General features: G+C 41.2%; 1 protein-coding gene across 6 annotated transcripts in view; it reads left to right on the forward strand.

Annotated features, from left to right (window-relative positions):
• The window catches only part of LOC101983738 (nesprin-1-like), a 191,322-nt gene extending 182,407 nt beyond the window's left edge, over window positions 1–8,915 (forward strand). For 5 of the 6 annotated variants that reach the window (XM_013352283.2, XM_013352286.2, XM_013352284.2 and 2 more), the window contains 5 exons: window positions 271–438; window positions 2,068–2,232; window positions 3,556–3,696; window positions 6,458–6,618; window positions 8,521–8,915. In XM_013352283.2, the coding sequence (XP_013207737.1) occupies window positions 271–438; window positions 2,068–2,232; window positions 3,556–3,696; window positions 6,458–6,618; window positions 8,521–8,812 (927 nt within the window). In that variant the 3' untranslated portion in view covers window positions 8,813–8,915. The other variant, XM_013352288.2, reaches the window with a different exon arrangement.
• Window positions 8,916–9,660: the final 745 nt, after the last annotated feature.

The raw sequence follows: 9,660 nt of genomic DNA on the forward strand, positions 1-9,660 counted from the left end.
GGCCCAGGAATCTAACACCCTCTTCTGACCTCTGCAGGCCCCAGGCATACATGTAGTGCTGTGATACATGGAAGCAAAACTCCTATTCACATAAAATGAAAATTGATGTATTAAAACTTTTAAACCACTATATGATGTGCACTAAAGCATTTCACTGTATAGCTTAGCTGTACACAGTGTTAATTTGTCCATCTCATCTCCATGTTAAAAATATTACACAAGCTTTGTTAATTAGCAAATGACTTACTTTTTTTTTCTATGAAAATCTAGGTTGAAGAGATGCTAAGCAACTTTGGAGAGTGCGTGCAATACAAAGAAATAGTGACCAGTTCCCTTGAGGAGCTGATGTCTGCTTCTCCAGAAAGCCAGGAGCAGGCTGAGAAGATCCTGGACACGGAAAATCTGTTTGAGGCCCAACAGTTGCTCCTCCATCACCAGGTAGAGAGTCCTCTTTATTCGCCGCGTGCCCAGTGTTGATGAGAGATGGAGAATAGGTCTGAGGACGGGGATGGAGAGGGGGAAAGGAGAGGGAACTGGTTGAATGGTTCAAAGCGCTTGGCAGTCTGTTCTGTTCTTTCTGATAAACATTGCGTATTTCAGAGTATCCTGGGGGACAAATCCCCAAACAATTTAGTTTGCAAAATTATAACTTACTTGAAATGCCAGATGTTTCAGGTGACTTTACTCTTGCAAAAGATTAGAACTAAAAGGAAAGTAATTATATGTATGTGTGTATGTATGTATCTATTGATATATGTATATTTGTATATGTTTATGTGTGTGTACATGTATATATGCATTATGTGTATTTATAAATATATGTATGTGTGTATGAATATTGTGCTGTGTAATTGTATGTATGTGTATGCATATGTGTATGTGTGTGTATATGTGTATGTGTGTATGTATATGTGTATGTGTGTATGTATATGTGTGTATAATAACCTCTTTTGGTGATAGATTGAAGCCAGGACCTCAACCCTTTAAGTTCCAACTATCCACTGAACTACATTCTTACTCCCTAATAATAAGCTATTGTAGTCAACTTGTTTCCTGATAGTCTAGTGATAGACATTAAAATATATTTGCAGGTGGAATATAATACTTATAAGTATACTTACATATACTATACTTACATAAAAGTATATACACCTAAGTACATAAATATATACTTTCATACAGTAGCAAATATGAGTATCCTGCTTGTCTAACTCAATATAAATCAAAGTATAACAAATAAAATATTTAAAGATGAAATTCCAGCTAATTTAATGTAGAAAATGCTAACATTAGATTGTACACACAGAACGCTAATTCCTTTTAAAATGTGTGAAATAGCAATATCTAGGCTGTGCAGAGTTCAAGGAATTAAGGTCTGATGCTACAAAGCTCTTGATCATTGGAAAAGTGTCAGGGCTCAAAGTCAAAGAGAGAAGATTTTCAGTATTTATGATGTTTTAAAATTCATTTCTTGGACCAGGACTCAGTTATGTGAGTGTGCAAACTTTGTAAAGATATATAAACTCAACCCTTTAGATCTGTGTGCTATTCTACCTGAAAGTAATACATAAAATTATATGGCATAATTAAAGGTATATGGTAATTTTTTTAATGTAGAGCTTCCTCCAAATAGCTTAGTATGTTAAGCATTCGAATATATATCCTAGAAGGAAAATTCTTAATACTTGTATCTTTACAGCACAGATAACAAAATGAAATGAGACCTCTTTAGAGTCAGCAACTATTTTAAGATGCCTGTCAAAACAATTGTTTTATTTTGGAGTGTTGCATGTGTTAAATGTTCTCCAAATCCACACACAATTAAAATACTAAAAGCCAAATAATTTACATTTCACCATTCAAAGCATGGGCCATGTTTAAGAAACACCCATATTCGGTTAATTCAGGGTTCCTGATATTAATGTTCTAATTATTAGCCTCTCCTTTAGAACATAGTTCATGCCTACACCATGTGAGACTTTCCGTACCACTGTTGATATGATTACAGCCTGCCATAGCTTCATAGACAATACAGTTTCTATTCTTCTATTGAACAACTACTTCCAGCAAAAGACAAAGATGATCTCAGCCAAGAAGAGAGACCTCCAGCAGCAGATGGAACAGGCACAACAGGGCGGGCAGGCAGGCCCAGGCCAGGAGGAGCTGCGGAAGCTGGAGAACACCCTTACAGGCCTGGAGCAGAGCAGGGAAAGACAGGAACGGCGCATCCAGGTAGGACTGGGCTGGCTCAGTGGGGCTCTGGCTGGACTGGCGTCCTGTCTCCAGCAGGAGCCATGTCTCTGCCAGTGCTCATGGTGGCATTTTGTTACTGTCATTGTTTTCAGTCCTGACATGCTTCCTGAGGGGCTCTTGTAAAGAGCACATTTGGCACGTGTAGATGCTTATCTTAGTTGCTTTTCTCATTGCTGTAGCAATACCCCAGCAAGGCGTTGTTTAAGGTTAGAAGGGCTTCTTCTTCTGGCTTACCGTTCAAGGGGCATGTTCCATCATGGTGGGAAAGGCATGGCAGCCGGAGCAGGGGCTGACTGATTGTGTTGCGTCCACAGCCAGGAAACGGAGAGTGAACAGAAGGTGGGGACTAGCTACCAAGCCCAAAGGCCTGCCCCTAGAATCCCCCTTCCTCCAGCAGGGCTCCACTTCCTAAAGTTCCCGTAGCCTCGGCAGCCAGCCCATCAGCTGTGGACCAAATATTCAAACACAGGAGCCAATGGGAAATACGTCACATCTAAATCACAGCAATTTTTAACAGTTTTAATTAAGACTTGTCCCCAGGCTACGAGCAATTCTGTGCTGGAACCAGGCGAAGAAGGATGTTTAAAAGAAATCTCACACTCGCTCAGAACTGAGTATAATAAAGGGTTATTTATGTAGGGGTAGACTCACAGATCACAGTTCTCTGCTGGAATGGGGAACAGTAACTGAATCCAGCAGCCAGGAAAGAGGCCTGAGCTTTTCATCGCATTTATAGTATAAGAGGCCACGCCCAAGTGGGCGGGTAACTTAAAGGCTACCGGCTGTAGGAATTCCTACAGCAACCAGGATACAATGCTCACTTGTCTGAATCCAGGAACTTGGTCATATTGTTTCTCATATCCCAGCAATGCAGCAGCCACACCTCTCTCCCACCCTGTCCTTCAGAGGGCTGTTGACACACCAACCTAAAGATGATTTTGATTTTTTTTGCCACTTACCACTCTTGTTTTCCTTCCCGTTTTCCTCTTGCTATCCCCAGCCTTTCTTGACAGCGATTGAAAGGCTCTTTTCCACTGTTAGTGATCTACATGTTATAACCGCCTCTGTAGAAGCACAAGACATTCCATCTACTGGGAAACTCAGAAGTCATCTGAAGACCCAGAGGCAGGAAAGAAAGGCTATCGAAGACACCAGGCTCATTTTCAGTCAGTGTTGCTGTATGACGTCACACTTGCTACAGCTGACAGCCTAGGGAGTGAACGAGAAAGCAGTGGTGTGTTAGGAATCAGTCTGGCCATTTGATGTGTGACGTGCCATGCTGTTTATCTCTTTGTCATTTAGGTCAGCTTGAGAAAATGGGAGCGATTTGAGACAAACAAGGAGACGGTGGTCAGATACCTGTTCCAAACAGGGTCCAGCCACGAGCGCTTCCTGAGCTTCAGCAGTTTGGGAAGCTTGTCATCAGAGTTGGAACAGACAAAGGTATATCAAGCCACATGGTTCCTTGTTCTCCACCATCACAGTTAGTATTACACATTTACTCAATTCTTACTATTTACTGATGACCCAGTCTCTTCGGTACACGGTGGAACAAGAATGTAAGTAGGATTTACACCTTAAGAACTAAGACTTTTATGAAAGTGGGAAGGTACGAGTCCCCTGACAGATATGTGTATAAATGATGGGACCAATATTTACGACTCAGTTGGGTAAGACCGAGAGAAGCAGGGTTTGGAGCCGGAAGGTGGACAGACAGACGTTCTTGGATAGAGGAATGCCCTCAGGTGGGAAAGGAGCTAGAGCAATGGCTCAGTTCCGTGGTGCGAGATGAAAGGGCATTAACCTGGAAAGGTGGGCAATGCTTCAACAACGAAACCCCAAGTGTTACAGAGAACTGGGCCATCTGGGAGTTCGTAAGAAGGTCACACAGCCATAGTTGTGCCTTGGGGGAGGGAACGTCTAAGCAGACCTAGAAATCCAATGGAAATGGTGAAAGGCTGGGGTGCTGTGCACAATTAGAAAGCACTTTCGGAGCCTCGCTGTGCGTTTGCACACACTGTCACAAGAGCGTGTGGAATTGACACTTGGGGCTCTCATGACCTCCTTATCCACTTATCCTATTTGACAACCCTTATTCTAGCTGACAACCTGTGGGTGGTTGTGCTAAGGAACTTTGGCTTCTTGCATATGCTGGTATGTGATGTGTACACATGGCAACGTCAAGTTAAATATTTCCCAACAGACACGGACTGGCCTGGAAGTAAATGTTTAGAGAGCTGGGGCTGAAGGTTGCTCAGCTACTAAGGAGCCGGGGCTGGTTTCTTCTATAACTCTACCTGGTGCGAGCCAATTCTTTCCTAATGCCGTCTGCAGCCATTCACACATCATAGTCTCTGGACTCTGGCGACAACACCTTACAACATCATTCTGTGTTTGTTTAGTTTTGTTTTTGCCAATCCTCTTCTGTTCTGTGAAGCCCTCTGCATTGCAACTTCCTGTGGGCAGTACATACAAAATAGTCTATAAAAAATTACAAGCAAGCGTTTTCAAACATCGCCTCCTCCGTGGCTCTGGAAAACTTGGGAGCACAGCCAGACTGGCTGACACTTTTGATTGCATTCACGGAATTACACTGAGATTTGTGATCTTCAAAGCTGGACCAGCAATGGTCTGGGGGCTCACAGGTAGTCAGGAGAGGGACTGGATGCTATAGCATCAGCAAACATTATGCTTTAGGATACTGTGCATCTCTGTGCCATCAGGGAGCTCTGCCTAATTCTATCTGAACCATAGGGGGCTTCTATACAATGATAATCACGTGAGACTCAATAGGGATACTCAAGAGAGACAATTGGATCTTTCAAAGAGGAAGCTATAATTCCATGATGTAATTTTATCCCCTGTGGTATTATTTATGACTTTAGAAATGTCCCTCTTAAGTACAGTCTTTTTATATGGTATTGCAGAATAATTTGGGGAGATGATTTGAGTGACAGGCTGCGTTTTACAAATATTTACATAGCAATTGTGTGCTGACTAGTTAAAAAAGACGCTGATGAATGTTTAAAGCTCTTGTCAGGTTTTCTTGCGTGAGAAGAAATAAGACATTAATTTTCTTCCCTCAAGGTTATCACTAAGGTTTATGTTTTCTAATTTAATATTCAATGTTATTTACCTAACAAGATTCAGGTAGCACCTAAAAGATAGCAATGTTTCATACAGATTAAAAGGTTTGAATTAAAATAGGAGGTGGAAAACCCAGCTTTCGTCCGCATGAAAGACATAAACATGATAATTGGTACCTGCCAGCGGAAGGCACTTAGAAAGGAATCTGTCGGTGGATGCTGAGTTCCCTTCCAGAAGAGAACATGATTGCGTACATTTCACACGCACACAAAAGAGCCTGAAGAGTAAATCACCACAGAGGGGAACCAGTGGTGCAGTCACAGTGCAGGTTCAACGCCTTCAGACTCAGCTCTGCTGGCACTGCGGACGCGGCGCTGTTAGGAGAGTGTCTGCCCAGCACACAGGAAGCCCTGAGCTAGAGTCCTCAGTGGGTCAGCCTAGCATAGTGCTGTACCCCTACAATCTCAGCACTCAAGAGGCGGGGACAGGAGGGTCAGTGCAGAGTGTGTTTGTGACCTGCTTGGTGTGCATGAGATTCTTTCTCAACTACAAAGCAGAAGACCTGAAAGCTTCCTTCCTTCATGTTGCTTGTGTATAGGAATAAAATAAGACTCCCCAGCATTAAAAACGGACTATATTACTTCTCAGGGAGCTAATAACTTCTTTCTATAGAGAAAAAAAATATATAAGAAAAAATCGCTGGTGCTCTGCATTAGATAAGATATATCTCTATCAGACAAATAAATCTTTCTGTTAGTTAACCTACAGATGTACTGTCCCTGTGTTCAAAGAACCAATAGCTGTGGTTATTTGGTGAAGTGGCCAGTAGTAAATGAATATATTTAAGGATAAATTAATGGGTATAAGTATCTCAGAATTCAGAATGATAGGCCTGAATCAGGAAAGAGTGGAAAACCAATTCTACCAAAGCTAGCGGAAAGATTTTAACAAAGCTTCTAATTAGCTTATGGAAGTCTGTGCTTCTATCTCAAGCATTCTTGATCAGTCTCTGAAGAATACACAGTTGGCTTGAACGCAGCATCCAAGAGTTTAAAAATGCTCACCTAACAGTGCTGCAATATTTGTTTTTGTGTGTCTGTTTGTGCTGTTTTTCTAGGAGTTTTCTAAGCGGACAGAAAGCATTGCCACCCAGGCTGAGAACCTTGTCAAGGAAGCCTCAGAAATGCCACTGGGGCCCAGGAATAAGCAGCTGCTTCGGCAGCAGGCCAAGTCAATCAAGGAGCAGGTCAAAAAGCTCGAAGACACGCTTGAAGAAGAGTATGTGCTTCACAACTTCTGACCTTTGCTCTCTGGGGTAGCATCCCATGCGATCTCTCCTGTCTCCTATTCCAGTCTTTCAAAAATCTCAAGGTGTCTGTATGTTTCTACCTGTCTTGAGGAAGCAACTCGCAATCCAAAAGAAAATTGTTCTCAGCCCAGGACCTGGTATCCATAATGATGAAAGTATACAAGCAATGTGGTGTTTACATTCTAAACTGGTATATTCATCACTAAGCCATATCTGTTCTTTTCTGTGGCCTTTATATTATGCAGAGGCAATCTCCAAAAAATAACCCACGTTTACTTTTTTTTTTTTTACTATTTCATTCTAGTGTCACCTATTGAAGAGGAAATAAAGGCCTAAGAGCATATCATGTAGAAGGAATATCTCAAACTTAAAGTTCATGATTGTGTCCATAGTACCTCAGTATTCAAATTACCATGAATTCATATTCCCCTTCCAGAAATCACCTGCAAAACTCTATCTTGATTTGAAACTTTTACTATTTATCTGTAACGAATAAATAAGCTTGTGCCCCTGTGATATCCTTCTACAAAGTTTGGGGATAAGCTTTTGAAAACATTGTCGATAGTCTCTAAACTAATATCGCTAACATTCTTATTCAGTGACACACTGAATAATAGTCCATGACTCTCAAGAAACAAGACTGCAATTACAGGGAGGGTTTCAGAATGTGAAAACTGTTTTTAGTAGTCTTGGGGCCTTGCATTGAACATTTTATATTTGCCTAAACTTTAAACTTTGATCAATATCTTATTTGAACTAACTCAAAACTTTGACAACTTTATATTTGATAAACTCCTCCAAACTATGTAAACAGCAAATCTTGAGACTATATTAAAAACAAAGCTACTTCTAAATGGATTGCAATAACCATTTGAAGATAAATTTTATGTAAAAACCTGTACTATAAGATAGATTGCATTTGCATTTTTTATACTGCTAAGTGCATTAGACACACACAGGGTTCAAAGTCGAGACTGTACCACTATTGAATTTGACAATCAGCTGATGCCATGTTTGTTCTTGGTGTCAAGTGCCTTTTGTAATATGGTATACTCAGTTACTTTTCCTTCACCCAAGGATATCAGTTAGTTTAGTGCTAGGGTTAGTATAGTTTTCTAGTTTCTTTCTAAACCGAAAGCCATGTTCACCTGGTTATATGTCCAGAGCTAATACCAACTGAGATTCTCCAGTTGAAATCCAATCCATTAGACTTACCGCACAGAGAGCCAGTGCTGTCTGTAAATAGTTCGGGAGCTCATGAATGAGTGTTTGTGAAAGTCTTTTGGAGTCAGGACTGTAGGAGACCTGTGACTCGCAGAGACCATTATAGGTTACAAACCAAAGGCTTCACGAAGCTGATGGCGGCAGGTGCTGCCCTGCAGCTGTGATTGGACCACGGCTCTACCTGGATTCACAAACACGCACTTTACCAAAGTACTTGAGTATAAAGTGTCCCAGTAGTACCTCCCCCTAAAAGCAAAGGTAGCTTGTCAAACGATCAAACCCCAAAAGCTGTTCTGTGAGAGTTCCCTACTCTGAGTTCTGAGGGTAGCTGCTTCTGTGCAGAGCTTGACCTTGTGGGCTCACACCCTTCGAAGTCAGCACAAAACTGCATTCAAAGTGCAGCTCCGCTCACAATGTAATACGGGCGCTGCCTCCTCCAGCACCCATTCCCCCAAGAGACAGGAAGGCTGGGCTCAGACAGGCAGCTCACATCAAGTACGTATGATTCTCCGGCTCAAATAGTTTCCGCTCTGAAAGAGTCATGAATATCCCCAAGACCTTTCACCTGGTGAAGTATAGGGGGAAAAATTGTCTTGCTATTCTTTATGGAAATACTGCTTTTTTTAACTTAATTTGGTTAATTTTAGTATTAAAACCATGGAAATGGTGAAAATCAAGTGGGATCATTTTGGCAATAATTTTGAGAGCCTGTCCACCTGGATAAGTGAGAAGGAAAACGAACTCAAAGCCTTGGAAACGTCAGCGTCTGCCTTGGATGTGCAGATCAGCCAAATCAAGGTGACCTGCACACATGTTATGCTTATAATCTCCCTTCCTTTCTTACATTTATATCACCAAAACCTATTTGATCCCAGGACAAATCTTCCATTCTTCCGTGACTCTTTTAAGTTGAACTCACGCCAAGCTAAGAGGTCATGACTGATGATTCTTTCTAGATAAAACTGTGTGTTAATACTGTCTGACTTACAGATTCAAAGTCAATATTGTGTGCTATATCATTAAACTATTTTTTATGGTTGCATTATTCTTTTCCTTGATTTTGGTTTGACACCCATGGACTCCCCTGCTCATGCATTTATACATCATGAAATATATTCATCATCCACAACTAACTACCCTATTTAAGAACTGTTCCAAATGTCAGACTCAAGTATTAGCTGTGTTAGCCAGGCATGGTGGCACATTCTCTAAGTCCAGAAGTCACAAGGTGGGGGTAAAGAGATTGTCAAAAGTTCAAGGTCAGCCTGATCTACTTGCTGAGTTCCAGGGCCTTATGGGACACGTACTGAGACCCTGTCTCAAAAAGAGCAAAACAAAAACAAAAACAAAAACAAAAACAAACAAAAAACCACTCTCCACCCACCCAAAATGCATTAGTGGCATTTACCCTTACTAACCAGCAGGGGGAGCTAGAAACATTTCTTTTGTCGAGAAAGCCCTTAGACCTGGTGTTTATTCTTTCCATGGATGAACTTGTCTGGACAGTCATTCTGGTGCCTTAGCTCTCCCACTGCCAAAAGAGCTAGCTATACAAGTTATCACTGACCACTGCAGTAGAAAAGCTAAATAAGATGGGCTAAAATAATTGAGATTGGAGTGAGCATCCTTTTTTATATATATTCTTTGAGAATATATATATATATATATGTACATATTTATACATATATATAATATGAGAATTTTCTATATGTGTACAATGTATTTTGATCATATCTAGCAGCTAACCTCCCTCTGCTCTAACGCCTTTCAGAATCCCCACCATGTCC

This window comes from Microtus ochrogaster, linkage group LG9, assembly GCF_000317375.1.
Source record: "Microtus ochrogaster isolate Prairie Vole_2 linkage group LG9, MicOch1.0, whole genome shotgun sequence".
Classification (NCBI taxonomy): Eukaryota; Metazoa; Chordata; class Mammalia; order Rodentia; family Cricetidae; genus Microtus; species Microtus ochrogaster.